The following is a 22,409-nucleotide window of genomic DNA, read 5'->3' as shown; positions in this document are numbered from 1 at the left end:
AACTAGGGTTACGAAAAATCCCCCAACCAGTAGATCGGTTGCCCAACCGAATTCCGGTTACGGGAAATTCAGGACCCCCATCCGGAATTCCGGATGCACAACCGGAATTCCGGTTCCTCGCAGGCAGCAACTTCAAAAATTCATAACTCGACCAATTCAACCCCAATTGGTACCAAACTTTCCAGACCTGTTCTAAACACCCTAAAGAACAAATCTAAGGCCTCAAAACCACCCAGAAAACACAGAGGCAAAATTCACCATTAGAGACCAAGCTTTGAGTTCCAAAACTCAAACTTGGTTAAATCCACCTAAACATGCATTCCACTAGCTTAATTCTACTTAAACTAGCATATAATCATCTCTGAAAACAAACAGAAACTACAGCAATTACACAGAAATAGATTCACAATATTTTCCTCCAAAAACCACATTTTTGCATATAAAACTCAAACTTTAAACAATCAATCCAACATGCTTTCTTCATCACATAAACAACCCTAATCTAACATGCTTAAACTCAAAACAACAACCAGATTTCAGCAGCAACAACAACAACTATTCAAGCATGCATTTCATCCATTTTCATAAAAATCTCAAGAAAACTAATTAGAAAAAGCAAGACAAGAATTACCTTGAATAGAGACACACAACAAGCTGAAATTTACTTGAATTTGAAGAGGAAAAATCACCCTAGAAGCTGCCTCAAATGGCCGAAAAGAGAGAGAGAGAGTTGAGAGAGTTTTCTTTGAGAAAATGCAATTTTTTCTAAGTTTGGGAAAAATGAATTAAAAGCTATAAAATCTCATTTTATTCAGCCAACAATTAAACACTTAAACATTTAAATTTTCAAATAAAAACTCACATAAGACAAAACACTAATGGGGCAAAAAGACCATTTTGCCCCTCCACCATAAAACCACATAAATCATACTAAAGGGGTATTTTTGGGACATTCTAAATTCCTGGCCATTCCCGACATTCCCAATGTCTAAAACCCGTCCCCAAATTACTAACATACTAAGTTGTGATTTCTACTGAGCCAAACGCCGAGTTCCAAAATACCGGACACCGGAAATGCAAAATATGCAAGCTACTGAATAACATAAATAACAGTATCATAAATTATTTAAATAGCTATAAATAATTTCATAATTAAACATAAACAACTGCTAATTTCCAAATTAACTAAGCGGGCTTTACAGACTTAAGCAAGCTTCTCGCTCATGGAACAAAAGGTTTGATGAAATCATCAAGACCTACGGCTTTCTTCAGAATGAAGATGAACCTTGTGTTTACCAATTCAAGGAAGACCAAGTAGTAGTATTCCTGGTCCTTTATGTTGATGACATTTTGATCATTGGAAACAATGTCAAGAAAATGACTCACATCAAGGAATGGCTCAACACTCAATTCGATATGAAAGATTTGGGGGAAACAGCCTATGTTCTTGGTATTCAGATTATCAAAAACCGGAAGAACAGATCTCTTGCTCTCTCTCAAACAACCTACATAGACAAAGTCTTAGAGAGATTCTCCAATAATAACACCAATGGGGCAAACATGCCTTCTAGATATGGTATTCGTCTATCTAAGGAACAGTCACCGACTGATCCTCAAGAGATAGAGGACATGGCGAAAATTCCCTATGCCTCTGCAGTTGGAAGTCTAATGTATGCAATGAGATGCACAAGACCAGACATTTGTTATACTGTTGGAATCGTGAGCAGGTATCAGTCTAATCCAGGACATGAACATTGGAATGCAGTTAAGTATATTCTGAAATACTTGAAGAGTACAAGGAATCTTGTGTTAGTCTACAAGGGTGGTGCTTTAAATCCCATAGGCTACACTGATTCAGTTTTCCAGGCAAGTCTCGAAGACAGGAAATCTACATCTGGGATGGTGTTTACTCTTGGGGGTGGAGCAGTGGTTTGGAGAAGTGCTAAACAAACCGCTATATCGGACTCAACTATGGAAGCTGAATACATAGGCTACCGTGAAAGGCTGCTAAAGAACTTGTCTGGCTAAGAAGTTCTTCACCAGTATAGGTGTCGTTCCTGGAATGGAAAAGCCTCTGGTTTTACTTTGTGATAACAATGGAGCAATAGCAAACAATAAAGAACCTCGAAGCCACAAGAGAAGCAAACACATTGAAAGGAAGTATCACATTGTCAGAGAATACGTGCAAAGAGGGGATGTACTAGTTGAGAAAGTTGACACAGAGAACAACCTAGCTGATCCATTTACCAAAGTCCTGGCCGTGACAGCCTTTGAAAAGCACCGTCAGAATTTAGGATTAATTGATATGTACTAATTAGTTTTATATTAGTGCAAGTGGGAGTTTGTTAGGTTTTATGCCCTAAATAAAACTCCATTTCAATGTAATCTATTTTATTCAACATCAATAAAGAAACAGAAGTATTTTTCATTCATTTGTGTATGTTTTGGTTCACTTTATCAATTGCTTGTCTATTTGATTTATAAATTCATCTTAAACCCTTTTCACATACTTGATCATGTTTATTGTGTTGTCATCACATTGGAAAGTAAACATGACTATGTGAATAAAGTTTCCTAGATTTATCAGACACAGGGTTTTACTGATATGATAATCTACAACAAGAGTTTACTTGTATTTGGAGAAATACTATGTTCTTTCCAGAACATTGGTTAAAGTAAAGCTCAGGTTGGATGCATGGAGTATGCATCGGAAGGGACCGATATTGAACTTTGACATAGATTTAATTAAACTTACCATAAAATCTATTCAAGTCAACATCGCCAAGTTGATCCTAGATCAAATGTTCTTAATCCTGTTATGATTAGGCTCAATCTTGAAAGGCTATTCGTGTTCTTTGATTTGTTAGTTAAGCCTACTTTTAGGTCAGGGTGATACGTACATTTTGGGAACACGGTAGTGCAATTGAGTGGGAGCGCTAGCATAAACATGGAATCTATAGCTTCTATCTAGCGAATAGTAAGCAAAGGATGATCTCCTTCGAGCTTGACCAAGCGAACATAAATGGTGGAGTACTCATTTCATATAAGCTGAACTATCATTTATACGGGGTCAAGTATTTTAAGGATAAAATACATAGTAGGGTGTTACGGTAATCTAATCCCTTTACAATGTAGATCATTCATATAGAGGATCATTGATCACATTAGGATTATAACAATGGATAACTAATGATGCGTCTATATGGTGGAACATATAGAGCATTCTATATACTGAGAGTGCAATTCTAAGTTCTATGAGTGGATTCAACGAAGAATTAATAAGTTAGTGAATTTTAGTGCTAAACTCTTGATCTACTTATTGGAAGCTCGGTTATATAGACCCATGGTCCCCGCACTAGTTGAGATAATATTGTTTGTAAGACTCATGTAATTGGTTTTGATTAATCAATTATAATTCACAAATTAGACTATGTCTATTTGTGAAATTTTCACTAAGTAAGGGTGAAATTGTAAAGAAAGAGTTAATAGGGGCATATTTGTTAATTATGATACTTTGTATGGTTCAATTAATAAATATGATAAATGACAATATTATTTAATAATTATTATAGTTATTAAATAGTTAGAATTGGCATTTAAATGGTTGAATTAGGAAATTGGCATTTTTGAGAAAATCACATACAAAAGTGTTAAAATTGCAAAATTGCAAAAAGCAAGGCCCAAATCCACCTAGCCATGGCCGGCCACTTTTGTAGGTTTTTTAAACTGATATTTTCATTATTTTAATGCCAAATAATTTAAACCTAACCCTAGTGGAATGCTATAAATAGATAGTGAAGGCTTCAGGAAAATTACACTTTCTGAATCAGAAAAACCTGAGCCTTCTCTCTCTTCCTTGGCCGCCACCCTCTCTCTCTCTTCTTCCTTAGAATTTCGGAATTACCTTAGTGATTAGAGTAGTGCCCACACACAGCAAGCAATACCTCAATCATAGTGAGGAAGATTGTGAAGAAAGATCATCAGCCAAGGAGACTCAGCATCAAGGATTCAGAGATAATACTCTGCTACAGAAAGGATACAAGGGTTAGAGATCTGAACGGAAGGAGTTATTTAATTGCGATGCACCCAATGTAAGGTTTCTTAAACTTTATATGTGTTTAATTTATCGTTTTAGAAAGTTCTTATTTAGGATGTTAATAAACATACTTGTGAGTAGATCTAAGATCCTGGTAAAATAAATTCCAACAGCATATGCAATGTAGCCAAAAGCTCTTAGATTTGATAGGTTTGGATGATGTTCAGTCCATTTCTCTTCAGGTGTTAGTAGCTTGATTGTTGTAGAAGAACTTCTATTCACCAAATAAACAGTTGTCATAAGTGCTTCTCCCCAGAATGGTTTAGCAATACCTGGGCTAAATAACATGCATCTCATTTTGTTTAGCAAAGTTCTATTCATTCTCTCAGCTACCCCCTTTGTTGGGGAGTAATTCTTACTGTTTTGTGTCTCTGTACACCATGATTTTTACAAAATCCATCAAACTCTCCACTACAAAAATCAAGACCATCGTCAATCCTCAAAGTTTTAATTTTTTTTTCTGTCAAATTTTCTATTAACATTTTCCATTGTTTGAATTTTTCTAAAGCTTGATTTTTAGTTTTTAATAAAAATACCCAAACCTTTCTAGAAAAATCATCAATAATTGAGAAAAAGTATGAGTTACCTGCATGTGTAGGTATTTTTTTCTTGTCCCCGTAGGTCAGCATGTATGTAGTCTAGGATTCCCTTTGAACAATGCTTTCCAACACTGAAGCTCAATCTGTGTTGTTTTTCCAAAGTGCAACTTTCACAAAATTCTACTTTGCTGATTTTGTCCTTTCAAAGTAGTCCTTGATCATGAATTACATTAAGTCCATTGCTACTGATGTGTCCCGTTCTCCTATGCTACAGTATTGTAAGTAATGTGAAATGTACAACTTGAATCCAAGATCCAATGTTCATTTGGAGCTGATGCTGCAGCAAGTAGGACTTCCCCGGAATCATAGCCATCACCATAGTTGGCTGAGTCTTGTGATTCTAATCTGTTATTGGACTACTTTGAGTAGTCTTTCTTGTATTTTTGACTTTGATTTCTGTTCTTGTTGAAGTAATAATCCATTTTATAATGCCCTACTTTTCTACATGTATAGCATCCTTTTCCATCTTTGTTTGAGTCTTTTGAGTTTGATCTCCTATTCTTGTAATTTCATGGAGAGTTGGAACAGGCCAGTTTCTTAGTTGGTAAAAGATAATGAAGATGGCAACGATTCTATATGTAAAGACCACTTAGCTTTAATTTGGAAATTAGCAGATAATTAGGACTTTATTATGAAAATTAATTATTAATATTGAATTAATTATTTATTATGATTTATTTGAATTCAGAATGCATTTGTATGTCACATATAGAAATTTCATAATTTTTGCATGTTTTATGCCCGGCAACATTGGAACGCGGTGTATGGCTATTAGAATCACATCTTAGTATTTTTAGTATATTGGGATAATATTTTAGACATTGGGAATGTTGGGAATAGTCGGGATTTTAGAGTTTCCCAAATTACCCCTAAGTGCCCTTTTATGTTGTGTTTGTGGGAAATGGGTAAAATGGTCATTTTGGCCACTACTCTTTTTGTCTTTAGTGAATTAATTTATTGTTAATGATCTGATTTTATTAGTTGATTTAGCTTAAATTGTTTTTAGAAAAACTAAGTTTTATTTCATTTCTCCAAAATAAGAAAAAAATCAAAGGAAAAGCTTTTTCACTCAAACTCTCTCTCCCTCTCTTTCGTTCCACCCTTGGAGCAACTAGGGTTCATTTTGTTCTTCAATTATTCAAGGAGATTCAGCTGGTTTTTAAGTGATATTGATCAAGGTAAAGGTTTTAGCTCTTCTCTTCTTGTTTTCTTGAGATTTAAGTTTGAGATTTTTGCATGATTGTTGGTTTTGCTACTGTAGCTACTGCAGTTGTTGGATGTTGTTTTCAGAGGTTTAGTTATGATTAATTATGTTGAGTTAAGCATGAATTAGTAGTTGTTTGAAGGTTTTAGCAAGTTTTGAGTTTTAGAACTCAAGCTTGAAGCTTTAATGGTGAAAATTGATTCGGAGCTTTGATTGTTGTTTTGTTGCTTGGAATATGTTTATTGGGGTATAATATGCAGGTCTAGAAAGTTTGGTTGAGTTTGGAAACGATTTGGTTAGGGGTTTGATTTTTGTTGGTTTTCTGGGTAAAACCGGTTAACCGGTTTTACACTGCTTGTAAAACCGGTTACCCAGATTTTGCAGCAAGGGGGAAAACCGTTTTTTCAGCTTGTCGTTTCGTGTCAGTTTCAGGTTTCTAGTTGGTTGATTTCCTGCTAGATTGGGATATTAGTATATTAGGTTGCAGTAGATAGGGTTTTAGTTTTAAACCTTAGTCCCGGTTGTGATTTAGCGAGTCACTTATGCGTGTTGATATCGATGTGATTTAAGAGCCTATAAATCGTTGTGCAGTCGTTCCACTCAAGTTGACCGGCACACCTGAATTCAGAATTGAGGTAAGATTAGTATAATATCATGCATATGTTATTACATGTTTAGCGTACATGTTGTTATGCCTGTTAGATTACATTGATAGCAGTAATAGTATACATAGAGTTGTGCTGATTACTGATAAATGTATGTTGGCTAAAATACTGATCGATGTTGTCACATCAATATGGCTAGAGTATGACTAGCATATTGAGTATAGGCTGACATTATGGTCAATAGTATTGTCTTATGAACGTTCTAGACTCAGTACCGTGTGGGACACGGGGATTAGGATTATGATCGGGTGTATGGGTGCCAGGTTATAACCCAGGTTAGTTGTATGTTTATGTTATGCTTTTTTTACTGAGTCTGTCGACTCACGGTGCTATTTCCCTGTGTAGGTAAAGGCAAGGCTATTGTAACGTCCCCGCTTCAAGCCTCTATTGGGTCCTTACACCCACGGAATGAATGGCTCTTATACATGAGTAAGTCACTCTGGCTGCTTCATGGACTGACGACTGACCCTACAGACCAACACGAGTGTTTCCAGCATGCTTTGTCCTCACTCGTACGCTTCCTGGAAAAACTTCCCAGGAGGTCACCCATCCTTAAATTACCCCAAGCCAAGCACGCTTAACTGTGGAGTTTTTTCGAGATGGGCTACTGAAAAACAAGATGCACCTTGTTGATATAGGTAGTACCAATCAATCCATTTAAGCTCTCTTCAACTGTGTAGTCCCATACCTACACAGTCTCTGAATCATCCCACTTGACCTTCCCCAGGCGGTGTGGGATTGTACAGCTTACCAGGTATTTCCCCTTACGAATCACGAGACTATTGACAGTCACAATCACCCCCCCCCCCCTTACGGGGTCTGACGTCCTCCTCGACCACACTTCCGGCTGGGTCAAGGCTCTTATACCATTTGTAACGTCCCCGCTTCAAGCCTCCATTGGGTCCTTACACCCACGGAATGAATGGCTCTTATACACGAGTACGTCACTCTGGCTGCTTCATGGACTGGCGACTGACCCTACAGACCAACACGAGTGTTTCCAGCATGCTTTGTCCTCACTCGCACGCTTCTTGGGAAGACTTCCCAGGAGGTCACCCATCCTTAAATTACCCCAAGCCAAGCACGTTTAACTATGGAGTTCTTTCGAGATGTGCTACCGAAAAACAAGATGCACCTTGTTGATATAGGTAGTACTAATCAATCCATTTAAGCTCTCTTCAACTGTGTAGTCCCATACCTACACAGTCTCTGAATCATCCCACTTGACCTTCCCCAGGCGGTGTGGGATTGTACAACTTACCCGGTATTTCCCCTTACGGATTACGGGACTACTGACTGTCACAGCTATAGCTGAGCAATCGTGAGGACGAGCAGATGAAGATTGTACATGTCGGGGCGTTTAGGCCTGGAGCGTATGATCCTCGGGACATCATGGCTTTTGTTGATTAGTCGCTGGCCAACAAACTTTTGATTATATGTATAGCAAACGTTTGTAAAGTATTTTGTAAACGAAATCCCGAAATATTATCTATGTAATACTTTAAGTTTTAATTAAATAAGCAAATTTTAATTAATCACGATTTTCAATAACCTCGATGATTAGCAGCGAGCTACACAGTATGTTTAAAATCACGTTAACACGCCTATGCTAGTTAGGGTGTTACACTATAGCCATTTGGGTTTATTTGGTGAGGGCAGACTCCAAAAAAATTAGCTATGGATATAAACCATGGATGCAAGGGTTAGTAAGCACCCACATTCATATGGAATCTTGACCAAGCACTACAGCAAGTGTTCTAGGAGCTATTAGGACCACCATATCGTGTCTTATGGATGACAGTTCCAGGAAGACAGTAATCATCTCATATTAATTGAGCTTCATATTCAGCAAGAGTGCTAACACAAGAGGTCTTACCCTGAAAGCTCGACCTCTCAAATCATCACTCTCAATGGCACCTTTAAGAAGTTCATTTGCCATCACCTTACAACCACACACCTTGTCTATGTTCTTTAGACTTAGGCAAAATTAGCTTAGCTCTAATGAACTGAGTCACATGAGGGTCATACTCATCAAGAAACCTTCTACTTCTCTTCATCCTAGCCATGATTGCTCAAAAATACAAGTTTCTTACAGCTCAAGAAAAGTCTTATTGGGTTGTGGAAAAATTCAAGCAATTTTGAAGGAGAAATTTTTTAATTCACTAGGAAAGTGTTTGGAATTTTGAAAGTCTAGAAAAAAAAAAAATCAAAGTTTTTTGGGAGTTTGAGAATCCTTGGAGCAAGACAAATAAATGAGGAGAGCAAGAAATTTTTTTTAAAAAAAAACGCCAAAAAGGAAAAGGAAAAAAAATTTCTACCTTGGGGGATGAGGAACACTTAAAGGCTTGATGAAGATGAAATTTCAAAGAGCTTCTAGAAATATTTGGGCATGGGATTCAAAGAAGAGAAGTGTGAAAATATTGATTGACAACTCTCTTTTTATAAGTGAGTTCAATCTTTTAATCCTAGAGCAATTGGGAGTCTTTTAAATTTAAAGCTACAAAGAAAGAGATAAATTTTAAGTAAAAGATATAAATATATCCTTTCCCTCCTCCATTAAGCTAAACTTCAAAATTTTTATAGACATTAGAATAGGATTTTGAATTTAAAAGATAAAATCAATTCCTGATATTACTAAGATTAAGGAAAAATTAGAAATTCAAAAGCCAAAGATAAATGAAAAGCAAAAGATCAAAAATATTTTATCTTCTTCTTTCTCTCTCTAATTTTTGAATGGCATCATCAACTAGGATTAGGATTCAAATCTAATTAATCCTAATGCCATGACACACATGAAGAAATTTCAAATTTTCAAAGAAAAAGATAAGTTAAAAAAAATATTTTTTTCCTCTGTTTCATTGATAATTGATTTTTAAAAATTCCCAAGGACTAAGTAAGGGAATCAAAAGTTCTAATTTGATTGGAAATTCTTGAAGAACAGAAACAATTGCCTAAGATTGTCAAAATTGATATCCATCCAGTAGTTTTAAATGAAACGGACACGATTCACATCATCTAGTCAACTCCACACAAGTGTAAGAAAACGTTCCTGGAAACTTTTCTTGGTGACATGTACATCAATGTTCAACACATGAAAAGATCGAAAACTTTATAGAGTTTATTAGACCTGAGTCATAGAAGTCGACTTGGGAGCGGACCCTAGCCCTACGCCAAGGTTGACTTCGAGAGCTTTGAGATGGAAGTTCAAACTTCAATAACTTAAATCCAACTCCTATCTTTCAGTATTATGTACCATGAAAACATGGAGCAATCAAATTTAAGTCCTGAAAAAGCTAAAATTACGCGAACCTGCACCTCAGAAGTTAACCTGGACACGTAGGGTTTCACTCGACGCCCAGGTTGACATTCCCAACTGGGGTTTCAGTTTCCTTGATCGTCTCAGGGAAAATGGGTCCAAATTTTCATTAGAATGTAAACTAGACATACTGCGAACATATTTGAGGCATCAAAATTAGATTCTAAGCAAGTTCATTATTGAGCACCTGGGCACCCACCGCCCAAGTTAACAACTTGTCAATCTAAGGCCTTTCAAGTATTAGATTGATGGTCCAACTTTTGCACCATCTTCATCTTCACCAGAAACGGGGAAATAGGTACTTTTGAGGAAGAAACATCACTTCCTGAGTGCCAAGGCCAAACGCCTAGGTAGACATTTTGTACTAGTTGTAAAAATCGGTCAGTTATGGTCAGTTTTTACAAATTTATAACCGATCGGTCGCTTACAGTTTTTATTTTACGAAAATCGTAACCGACCATTTAGAAATTATAATCGTATGAAACCTACCATAGTATTTTTGGCAGTTTTTAGTGGTTTTCAATTTGGCAATTTTGGACAGTTTTTGGCAATTTTTTGGTTTAACTATTTTTTTATTTCAAAAACCAAAACCGATCCCCATGTCAAATAACTGTAACCAAAATCAACCGCCAAATTCGGTGATGATGTGGAACTGAAAATTCATTTACGGTCTGGTCGGTTTGATGGTTAGTTTCAATTTTTATGAGCACTCTTATTTTGTACACCTAGGCCAATTCAAATGATGTTTTTAGAGAACTCTTCTAAGCATCTTCTCCATTTACAGAAAAGATTAAGATTCAACTATTTTCGTGGACCAAATGAAACTTCTGAAGGGCCATAACAGGGACATAGCGCCCAGGTTGATATCTTGTCAACCTAGGCTGTTTCCAATCAAGTTCCAAAAGAAGTGTTACGAGAATTTTTTTTGTCATAAAAAATAATGAAGATTCAAGCAAACTTGGGGAGAAAACTACAAACTTAAGCACTTGGAAACAAGGCCCAGTGCCTAGGTTGACAATTAACCTGGTGCTCTAGTTTCGATCACTCAAATGCCAAATTTGATTTGACCAATGAATCTCGAATGGTCAAATACAGGGTAGGAGACCTCGTCCTCAAGTTCAAAAACCTTGGAAGTATTAAAATAACAACCCGGGAGCTCGGGAACAAGGTACCCAGCGCCCAAGTTGATAAATGGTCTATTACACTGGGTTCTGCTTATCCGATTCTGATTCAGTTACGACCGTTCGTCTAGTTTTTCACAATAACTAAGATCCATGAAGTCAGAGAAGTCAAATTCACAGCTTCACATTTCTCATTTCCAACATGGAAAACTCACTCAAAAGTGAAGAGTTTTGAGTCTTCCATTGAGAAGAGCAATAACATCTCCGAGAACTGGTGACCAACATTGTCAGAACAAAGAAACAGACTAAGTGATGTCAAAATATCACTTAAGCATTTTAAAGTACATCCCTTGGACCTTTTTTTCACTTACTCAGCGTCCAGCCTGACATCATATGTCAACATGGGCGCTGGGTCATGAATTGTGTTGAGTAATACAATCATAACTCACTCAATATTCATCTAATTTTTTAGATTCAACTTGCGTGCTAATTCAATGCTCTATTAGTTAATTTGTCACACTTCAATTGAAATTGTGAAGCTATCGACCTTAAATTTCACCCCATGGGTGTTACGAAAATAAGTTTTGGGTTACCCGTAATGGGTCCGTTACGGGTCCCGCTAGGCTCCAAAAAATGGCTATCACCATCAGAAGCTAATTTTTAACATTAGATCATCATCTACGCTAAATAACATCTAATTTCTATTTTCTCCTATTTTTTTGGGCCTCATTCAACTATAAAAAGAGAACTCCCTTAGCTCATTTTTCACCTTCATAAAACTTCACACAAGGTCAGAGCTTCTCTCTCTAAAAATTAGAGCTTCTGACATTCAGCCTATTTTGTAATACCATCTCGTGAGAAATAAAAAATTGAAGTAGACGTAGTTGTATTACTATCGCGATACAGGGAGTGAACTACTATATTTTTGCTGTGTCTCTCTTATAATTAGTTAACAACTATTTCATTCTCACCAATCTAGCAAGCAGGTGTGGTGTTAGGGTTATTTTTTATGTAATTTTTATAGTCTAATTTAGGGTGTGTTTTAGTATTTTTATTATTTTATTGTACATAATTATGCTTAATTTTTGTTTTAATTTATGTTTAGGAAAATTATTTGGGGTCAATTTTAATAATTTTGGTGATCTGAATTTTTGAGCAATGATGAGCAAATTTATTGAAGAAAAAAAAAACTTCTTTAGCGTTGAGTAATTTCCTATTTCTTAAAAAATGGGTCAAAAATAATATTTTCACCTCTCAACTTTGTGGTCAAGAGTCAACAACGATCACTTTCCAAGTTTAAGGTGGAAAATTGAAGAAAAATGGAAACTGACCTGTAAGGCTGTGGCTTGGTAAGCAAGGCTGCGACCTTGCCTGTGTTCGTCGAAAAAAATGTGAATTGAAGAATCAACAAAGATCGAAAAAAAGAGAAACTCATTTGTAAGGCCACGACCTTGGTGATTTTTTGGCAACTTGAAAATTTCACTATAAAAAGGGGGCTGATGGTTAGCTTTTTGGACCACTCAAACATTAAGAGGAATCTAGAGTGTAGAAGGAGAGTAAGGAGCAGAAGGCGCCAATGGAGGACTCCAAATAGTATTTTTTTCTCTTTCATTTCCATCTTTTATGTTTTTCATTGAATTTCTTTTGTTTTAGAATGCCTTTTAGTAGCTAAGTTCTTTTAATGATTATTATGCGAACCATTTGAGTTTATTATATGGATTCATGTGATTTCTTCTTCTTCTTCTTCTCTTTATTCAATTTCATTCAATCTATTTTTGATTTTGTAATTATTTACTAGCCATCTATAATTGTTATTTATGAATTCAAATTAAAATTCTGAAATGAGAGATTTGAATATGCTCTGATTGTCATGGATGTAAATTAATTTAAGTCGAAAATACCTAGGTTGTTTGTATGATTTTATTAGTTGATATGCTTAATGCTATTTTTGTGATTAAACGTACCATAAAAATATAGGAAGTTTTCACATAAATTGGGTTCATAAGTCTTAACCAGATTATAAACTTCTTAATTCAACTTATCAATTAAATAGAAAGAAGAGAAATTGTATTATGAAATAAAATAAAGGAAAGTGGGGATCATAATAATCGTTATTTTTATTATTGTTACTTCTCTAAATTTTAATTATTGTGTGTTTTATTTATCCTTTATCCAACAATTATTATGCATCAAATATAACTAAAGAATTAATTAATTGGTAATTGATAATTAATCCTTGAAGAAAAGATAGTTTATATATCATTATATTATTTGTTTCGATTATGTATACTTTCGTATCAAATTTACTGAACAAGTTTTTGGCATCATTGCGGAGATTGAATTTATCAATATCGATTTAACTAATTTTTATTCTATTTTGATTTTATTTTCTTTTGTTTCTAACCTGCTTGGTTGTCAATTTTTCCCATCTGAGGTGAATTTTTTTTGTATGCGCAACAAAAGCGGTGCAGATAGCCTTGTTCCTTTGAATCCTGTGATTGAGAAATCTTGTAAGCAGAATAGAAAGAACAAAAGGGAGGCCAAGAAAGCAGAGAAGATGAAGCTCAATGAAGATATAATTCCTAGAGTTTTGCAAGGAGATTAGGCTCACCCTAATGTTGAAAGGAGCCTACATGATTATGTACTCCCTACTCTAACAGGAGTAGAAAAGATTATCTATATCAAAATGAGCCTCGAAAAGCCAACCGAGAAGCACCCAACGCCCATGTTGAAATGTGGGCTGGTGCGCTGGGTTCTGCTTATCTGATTTTGACTCTGTCTCGAGCATTTGACTATTTTTTTGGTAGTAAACGAGAGCTACGACTTGTGACACGTCAAATTCACACTTTCATATTTCACCTTTTCGACAAGGTAGAATATCAGTAAAGTCGGGAAGTTTCGAATCTACCTAATTTCACAAAAAAGCGACATCTCCAAGAACTGGTGAAGAACTTCACCAAAACTAAGAAATTGGTTAAGTGATGTCAACATATTACTTAGATATAAAAAAAATGCAAGTATGGGACTTTTTTTTTCACTTACCAGTGTCTAAGTTGGCGTCAGTATGTCAACTTGGGTGTTGTGTGTCAACCTAGGCGTTAGGTCATGAACAACCTTTATTAAAACGAACATAACTCCTTCAATATTGATCCAATTGACATTATTTAGCTTGCTTTTTAAACGTCTTTAAAATCTCTTTCAAGTCATGTCTCACGTCCGTATCTCAATTTTGAATATTTCAAGTCCAAATTTCATCCCCAATACAAGTATGATTTTTTCAGTAAATTACCCGAAAACAATCTAAAAGACGAGATTCAAGCTTTGAAAATTGAGGCTTTACATCAAGAGTCAATTTTCACCATTAGATCATCATCTATGGCCAAGATCAATCCAAAGTAATTTTTTTTTTCGTATTTTTTGTATTATTTTATTAATATTATAATATGATGGCCTTTCTTATAAAAAGAGAGTTCCACTAATTTATTTTTCAAATTCTTCTAAGTTCCATAAAATATCTTAGCAATAATAAAATGGCAGCAATAAACAAGATTACAAAAATAAGCAAAACAACAACATAAAATAACTTAAAGTTCGTCTACAAATACACCCTTTTCAAAAAAAGTACACTGATGCATTACCTAGTATTTCAAGATTTAAGAAATATTTTTAGGTTTTTTTCAATGTACGTTATAATTATTTAAGATATCATGCAAATTTTGAAAAATTTAGAGTAATTATAGTATAGAAGCTTCAAACAGTCTATTTCGCACGCGTAGAAAATAAAAGAATTACGTGTGCAACAAACTGTTTAAATCCTATTTTCAGCATATTAAATTATTTTCGAATTTTTTAAAATTTTACACAATACCTACACAACTATAAGAAAAAATGATTAAATTTTTTTCCAAAATAGTGAAAGAGATTAAGATCATAAAATTTTCTAATAACTTAATATTCTAGCTAATTAAGCATCCCGTGTCACCATACGGGACGGGCAAGATCGTTCTCAAGATTATAAGCACCGAAGATCTAACAAGTCAAATTCACGGATTCCATCATATTGTTTTAAGTTGATAATATTTATTTTTTTCAGCAGTCTAGACTATGGGGATATTATATAGTAATCACTGAGCTAGCATACTAATAAAATAAAATACTTCTGAAAATCTAATAAGCACCATTTCGCTGAGAAATATCAGCAATATTAAAAGGAAAAGGTATCTTCCATACAAATATATATGTTCTCATGAAGATTTAAAGGCATATATGCTTTCATTCAGGACTACAAGCAATGTTGACATGAAAAAACTAATTGCAGGATGCAATTTATCATGTCAACTTGACAAGTCGAGTTTCAAGCATCAAAATTACTGTTTTCTGAGTAAAAAAACATTGATCACAATAGAAGATGCTTCATTCAGATTAGCTAGAGCAGAAAGCAGCTTACAGTATATTCATAATATAATTTGATTATAACCATGCTTGTTTGGGCACAATTGTAGTATAGACATCTTAATTTAAGTGTCTCACTTCAAACTTTAGGTATATGTTCTAAGATGGTAGGATTGAGCTCTGACTCCTGCCATGTTTAGATAAAGAAAGGTTCCTGCTAGATGAACTAGACCTTTTCATTGAAATGGGTCCTTTCTGCAAAGAAAACCCAATTGAAGAACTTCTCATTAGTTTATACAAGCTTAAATTTTGACTCACCCGTTTCGATACAATTGCCAAACTGGAATTTCTCACTGGTACTGCTAACTGTGAATTTGAGCCTCCATGATCAGAAACTACATTAGCCACAGCACGATATACTGCCACGGCTGAAGATGCATCCATTGAAACTGACCTCCTCATTGGCTCTATTTCTTCACAAACGACTTGTCGTTTGATAGCCAAATCACTTAAAACACGAGAATCACAGCTCCTCACAACGGAATTCGACAAACCCTTCACTCCATTTTCATTATTGGTTTCATCTTCCAATCTAACCTCACTAGATTCACCTTCTTCATCCACCTGAAGATTTCCATCAGGATTCTCAGAATTCTCCATCTGGGTTTCTTCTGTAGGGTTCGAATCATTCAAATTAGGATCCGAATCACTTACTGGATTAACAGGGACATTTCCACAAACAATTGGTGCGCGACAAAGTGGGCAGTTTTTATGCGATCTCAACCAGGTATCTATACAGCTAACATGAAAAGCATGACTACACTTGGGCAAGAGCCGCAGAGTTTCGTCTTCTTCAAACTCACTTAAGCAAACAGAGCAATCTGTTCCTTCTATTAACCCATCATCTTTTTTATACTTGCAGACAGTGATGGAATCAATAACAGACTGAGGCAAACCAACGGTGTTGATATACCAGATGGGATGATCAAGCATAGGCCCTTGATCCCCATCAATAAAGTCTTGTTGGGTTTCGAATAGAATCGGTGCCATCCTCTCTCTGGACTCGTTACGCCTCTTGAAATACCTCTTCAGAGCCACGAAAGCGAAACACATAAGAAAAACACCAGCAACCACACAACTAACCATAACCATACGTTTTTGAACTATATCTAGATGGGTCTGAATTGGTGGTGGTGGTGGTGGTAGAAGCAATTTCGGAGAATCAGAGTCATACTCACAACTACGAGCAATACACAGTTGTTTATCACAAGCAGATTCATCGCACTCATCAGAATCTCTTTTCAAAATGCGAAGGAGTTTTCTGTGATAAAAGAAGTCTCCCATTTTTGCAGCAAGAGAACAGAGCAAGAATCATACCTTACCATACCATAACAGAGAAAGAAAGCTATAAAGGGGTTTTGGAATAGTCTAAAGCAAGGTGAAGAATTTGTGTATGAATGGATGGATCGATGGTATTGAAAGACGTTATTTGTGGGTACAATTAGTTTAGGCTTATTTTTCCAAGAAATTGTTTGTTTGTTTGTGTGGTTTTCAACGAGACGGAGTCGCATTTCGCTTTCAGTACAAGACTTTAGTATAGTTTGGGGGATTTACTTGGTAGTTTCGTAACATTTGTTTGGTTTTGGGCTCACTTCTCCTCATTAGTCAAGGGTCCTTAATGACTCGTTTCCGCGTTAACATCATCATAGTTAGAGTCTTTAAAGAGGATAAGACCATCTTCAATGGATTAATCGAGTGTCATATAGAAAGTTGTTCATTATAAAGAAGAAAAAAAAAGTGAAAACGTACTAATATAAATTAGTTAAAATTATATCATTTTAAATAAATAAAACAGGTAATTAAGATAAGAGCATTGCTACAAGGTATATTGTAGTGTGTATATAGTGCTAAATATTACTCATACCTTATAGTATTTCTTTTCAAGTAATTTGTTAAAATTTCCAAGAAATATATGAGATACAATTTTATACGACTGCTAACTGCTTTGTTAGTATTCGCTTCAATTTTTGTAACACAAGACTTAAACATTGAACATGGCGAACAATAATTGAGATGAATTTGATAAGGGATAATTACACCACAGAAATTTTTAATTTTTTCACTTTTATACTGTGGGGCGGAATTTTTTTTTCAAAAAGATTGTGTTTTTTTTTTCAAAAATACTGTGTAAGTTTTATACTGTGTTAAATTTTCACTGTTACTCTACTGTTATTTTTTAGTTATTCCACTGTTATTTTTAGTTGTTCTGTTTTGTGTTCTACCGGTATTTTATAAAAAAATAGTATTTTTGAAAAGATTTCCGTGTGATAGTATTTTTGTAAAAATTAACCTAAATTCCAGTATTTTTGTAAGTTTCCCTTTAATAAAAAGGAGCATGCCTTGAGAATGTTTAGGCCTTTAGAAAAAATTTAATTTTTGGACCCTATTCTAAGGATAAGTGTAGTACTTTTGAAATTATCAAAATATTTTGTGTATTTAACAAAAAAGATTTTTTTTTTTTTTTGAATTCCTAGGCCAAGTGAGCCGTAAACACGTCGTACTCACCTTAAAATACTGTCGTCAATTTCTTTATTTTATTTTTTAAAATAAACCACCAAAATTATATATATATCTATTCTATATAAAGTGTGCCTATATTATGAGAAATTCATGGGTAACTTTTAATTTTTATTTAATAAAATAATAAAATATTATTTTTATATATACTAAAATAATAATAAATAAATCCTATTAATATTTGAACTGATATTAAATATTCGAGAATCACAACCCATTTAAAAATAAAACAACTGGGGATTAATCTCAAAAATTGCTCTTCCCCTTTCAATTGAAACCTCTTTCTTCTCTTCTTCAAATTCTTCAACTTACCACTCCCACGACGTCGTATTTACCACCTCTTCTTATTTCTTTCGCAGGTACCAATTATCTTGCCACTACACTATTTTTGCTCCCAAAAGTAGAAAAATTGGAAGTAATAAATGAAAAATCTATTGTTATATTTTCATTCTTCATAATTTTATTTTTGGGAAATTAATCAGTAATTTATAATATTGTCTTTCTCTTTTTCATAGCTGCTATTCTATGTTTGTTCAGGAATGTAAGGAGTTGATTTGATTGTTGATTTGATAATATTGATTGTTGATTGTTGATTTGATAAGTTTTGTATATATATTTGATTTGTTTATAAAAGAAATTTTATTTCAATATGGTTTTGACTTTTATTTTGTTTTGACTATTTATAATTTGATTTGGCTACGCATTTACTTTATTTTCGGTATGTATTGCAACAATTATATATAACACAAATCTTTTAATTCTCTTTCTGTCATTCAAGTTGAAAATTAAAAAAAAAAAAACATATTTCTTTTTTAGTTCTTTAATTTTTTATTTTTTTTTATAATATTTTCTTTTAATTTACAAAACTTTATACGATATTTCTTTCAATTATTAAAACTTTAAGATTTTTTTTTTTATTTTCAAAACTTTTCATATTATTTTGTTTTCAATTTCATAATATTATTAATGTTATTTTTAATATATTTTATTAATAAGTTGTGTTTAATTTTTATTTCTTAAAATTTTATACAATATTTTACTTAATTTTTTTTTTATCATTACTTTAATGTATTATTTTTCTCTTAGCACTATGTATTAAATATTGTTTATTTTTAACTTTGACATTTATAAATAAATATATATAACCTAAAATAAAACTAAATATACGTGCATTGCACGTAAACTTTCTTCTAGTATATATTAAAAGTGCTTATTTAACGGCAATTCTTGGTTTAACGGCAATTCTTGGTTTAACGTTTTTTTGGATTTTTTTAATTTTTTGATTCCGTTAAAGTTAACGTCCCAAACCCTTCTTATAGCTGAATATTTTCAAAAATTATATTTTCCTTAAAAGAAAAAAATCAACAATCAACAAAATAACAAATAAATATATTCAATCAAATTAAAATAAAGGAAGATTACCTATACAGTTACATATTCCTTTGAAATCCCTTAAGTCCCTCCTAAAAACTCTCTTCATAGAAACGAACCCCAAACCCTTCTTATAGCTGAATATTTTCAAAAATTATATTTTCCTTAAAAGAAAAAAATCCATCGCCTCCCTCTGCCCGACGAACCAACAGATCCTCAGAGTATCCACCTCCAGTCGCAGATCGTTAAAACTAACAGCCCGACGAACCAAAGCTTCGTCTCACTTTCCCTCTCTCTCTCGCATTATCTTCAGCAAAAATGCTCTTGTGGATGTGCGTGGACCAATCAACCATCTGGACGGCCAGCCTTTCGTGGTCGGTATTCGTTCTCTTCTATGTGTATTTTCCACTTCCTCATTAAAGTAAAATATACTATGAACCCTAATCTTTGACATGTTAGCACCCAGCCCTCTTGGTAGGGAAAGTGGATCTCTTTCAGCAACTGACATGATCGACCAAATAATGCTTGAAAAGAATGGTAAAACCAGCGAGTATTTCCCTAGAAAAGTATCCACTGATCGGATAACTGCAATTCAGGTTCTCTATGACTAACCCTTTCCTTATTTGCAAAATTTTCTCTGGAAATTTGTAAACTTAATTCATTTTAATTGGTGAATGTGTAGGAAGCTTACTGGAGTATGGCATCTGCTCTCTCTGAAGCTGATGGAATTGATTACACTGATCCTGAAGAGGTCCAATTTTACTTTCATGCTACTGAGCCTCGAAATATCAATTTGGTAATGTTTTGTTTTACTTAACTATTCTTTGTACTTGGATTAGCTCGAGTTGTTGATCACAACTCTCATAGATCTGGATGCAATGGATGGGAAAAGTAGTGTTTCATTATTGGCAGAATGTTCAAGCTCTCCTGATGTTAATACTAGGTGAGCTATCAAGTACTACCATCCATATAACTGTATTTCCAGAACAAATTGATATCTTTGACGAGTTAAAGAAAAACCTTTACTCCGAATCAGCTTAGAGCTTTGTGAAATAGCTGAGAAAGAAATGTCTGATGGTCATTAATTCTAATATGATGCTGTTTGTTTGTTGCAATATTAAAATTAGAGTTCAGATATTCATATAAAATGAAAATCTGTACTTGTGAAGTGTCACTATTACAGATCATCTAACATGTGTGAGTTGATATCTTGTTGAACATTTGCTTCTGTTATAATGTAAATCGCTCTTTGTTTTTGGAAAAATAGGAAAGCATTGGCTAATGCATTGTCTGTAGCTCCATCCATGTGGACATCTGGATTGTAGTTCCTGGCATTTCCCATTTTGTCCTCGCTTGTTCCACCTGCGATAGCAAGCACGATAGCCATACAACTCAAGGTAAGTTTTTCTTTTTATCTTCATCTTTTTCTTTTCTTTTCGTCTTTTATCAAATTGATTTATATTTATTTATTTGTTTATTTTCAAAACTACAATTGTTCTACCGAATTACCATCTGTTTTTCTTTATTAGTACTGTTTTGGTTATGGTAACTAAGAATATTTACAAATTACATCATTCTTTACTTTTGCCAGATGGGAGAGTTGGTCCTACTTTCAATCAAAATATATCAACTTGTTTGATTTAGGCCAATTGCATTGCATCATCAACCATTAGGAGTCATTGCATTGTATTTCGAGCGGTCTCCAATTGATTCAGTTTTAATCCGACGGCTAAGAATTGTTTGGTTTGGGGTCTGTGTGGGCCCATTTGGACTGTTTAATTTTGTCTCTTTCTCCGAACTTACTCACTATTTATATTTGTATATATATCTCTGTTTCTAAGTTTCTCTGTTATATTTGCAGATATGAGTGAGAATAGTTCATTTCTTTTGTCTCCTAATTTATTAAGCTCAGAAATATTAGAAGAAGATGATGATGTTTTTTCAACTGGTTACTTAGAAGATGCCTTGTTTGAATTCACTAAAAAATCAAAGAGAAGATGTTTATTGGTTTATACTGATCATAATCATCATCATGAAAATCTTCTCTCTAAGGTACTAATTATAATTATACTTCATTTTTATTATTATTATATAATAATTAATCAATTAATCTCAACTTGGGTTTTTATTTATTTTTTAAAGAGTTACTTGGACTCATCAGCAGCATCATCATCATCAATATCTAATTGGGAAATTATGTCATCTCATGATCAGGAGAATAATTTCAATTTTATGACTCATAATTGGTGAGTTCATTATTTATATAATTAATGTGCATTATTATTTGGAGAATTATTATATATATTATTTTTTTAATTTTTTTTTTCAAATTTAGTTGCTATATGGATCTTGGTATTTTAGTTGCAATTTAAGTTGCAATTTAAGTTGCTATAGTTCTTATATAGATTTTCGTAAAAATATATATAAAAAATTACTTTAAATATAAAAATAGAAAAACCTCTTATTATTATATATATTTAATTTTGTATAATAACATATTAATTATGTTTTTAATTTTGGTAATCATCTTAGGTGGGACAATTTTAAACAAAGAGGAGATGAAAACAATATCATCAATGTCAGAAGAAGAAAAATCATCACTTGATTCATCTTCATCTTATTATTCTTATAATAAATTATTAGAGGTCTGTAGAGGGCTGAAATGATCAAATAAAACTGATGTTTCTTTCAATTTGTATTGTTGATTTGATAACTTTATTATCTATCGTTCTTACTAATTTAGGATCATAATTATAAACTTCAAATTATTATATATATTTATATTTCCTATAATTTTGTTTTCCCCTTTGATTTATTCTTTTACAATTTACCAAGTAACCCTAATATGATAATAACAAGCACCCTTTTGTCTTAATTTTTTTGTTTATGTTTTGATTGAACATTGTTTATTCTAATTTCCCGTATATTTTCTAATTTTCAGCATTAGAATAGATATTAAAGGTGTATACCTATAACCAGATAAATTACTTGATAAGTTTTTTATTAGTCATTGTTCTTATTGTCCATATTCTGATATAAAACTTTCATTACTTGCACTACACAAAATT

At 33.6% G+C, this 22,409-nt stretch overlaps 2 protein-coding genes across 5 annotated transcripts; one reads left to right on the top strand and one right to left on the bottom strand.

Moving 5' to 3' along the window:
• Positions 1-15,167: 15,167 nt before the first annotated feature.
• On the bottom strand, positions 15,168-17,048 carry LOC115713034 (RING-H2 finger protein ATL54). Its single transcript, XM_030641508.2, has one exon. It carries the CDS (start codon positions 16,735-16,737, stop codon positions 15,553-15,555), a length of 1,185 nt encoding a protein of 394 aa, XP_030497368.2. The 5' UTR covers positions 16,738-17,048; the 3' UTR covers positions 15,168-15,552.
• Positions 17,049-19,407: 2,359 nt separating this feature from the next.
• LOC133037303 (senescence-associated protein SPA15, chloroplastic-like) lies at positions 19,408-22,044 on the top strand. Of its 4 annotated transcripts, none has more exons than XR_009687420.1 (8): positions 19,408-19,715; positions 19,801-19,937; positions 20,024-20,092; positions 20,181-20,284; positions 20,609-20,738; positions 20,933-21,393; positions 21,484-21,587; positions 21,874-22,043. XR_009687420.1 is itself a non-coding variant. In XM_061114314.1 (8 exons), exons 1-5 carry the CDS (start codon positions 19,660-19,662, stop codon positions 20,664-20,666), a joined length of 417 nt encoding a protein of 138 aa, XP_060970297.1. In that variant the 5' UTR covers positions 19,415-19,659; the 3' UTR covers positions 20,667-20,738; positions 20,933-21,393; positions 21,484-21,587; positions 21,874-22,042. The 4 variants fall into 4 exon arrangements, 2 of the variants coding, with proteins under 2 accessions (XP_060970297.1, XP_060970298.1); XR_009687421.1 differs by having other exon boundaries at positions 19,410-19,937; positions 20,933-21,091; positions 21,203-21,393; positions 21,874-22,031; XM_061114314.1 differs by having other exon boundaries at positions 19,415-19,715; positions 19,808-19,937; positions 21,874-22,042.
• Positions 22,045-22,409: the final 365 nt, after the last annotated feature.

The sequence above is a fragment of the Cannabis sativa genome, chromosome 4 (assembly GCF_029168945.1).
Source record: "Cannabis sativa cultivar Pink pepper isolate KNU-18-1 chromosome 4, ASM2916894v1, whole genome shotgun sequence".
In the NCBI taxonomy this organism is placed as follows: domain Eukaryota; kingdom Viridiplantae; phylum Streptophyta; class Magnoliopsida; order Rosales; family Cannabaceae; genus Cannabis; species Cannabis sativa.
Note: the sequence above shows the minus strand (reverse complement) of the source record. Positions and strands in the feature narration are given on the sequence as shown.

Bases quoted from the DNA above. Each gene is read 5' to 3' on its own strand.
- LOC115713034 (XM_030641508.2), bottom strand. From the start codon at position 16,737: ATGGGAGACTTCTTTTATCACAGAAAACTCCTTCGCATTTTGAAAAGA.
- LOC133037303 (XM_061114314.1), top strand. From the start codon at position 19,660: ATGCTCTTGTGGATGTGCGTGGACCAATCAACCATCTGGACGGCCAGC. The intron at 20,093-20,180 runs GTCCAATTTTAC...TACTTGGATTAG, and splicing joins ATTACACTGATCCTGAAGAG to CTCGAGTTGTTGATCACAAC. The intron at 20,285-20,608 runs GTGAGCTATCAA...TTGGAAAAATAG, and splicing joins TCTCCTGATGTTAATACTAG to GAAAGCATTGGCTAATGCAT.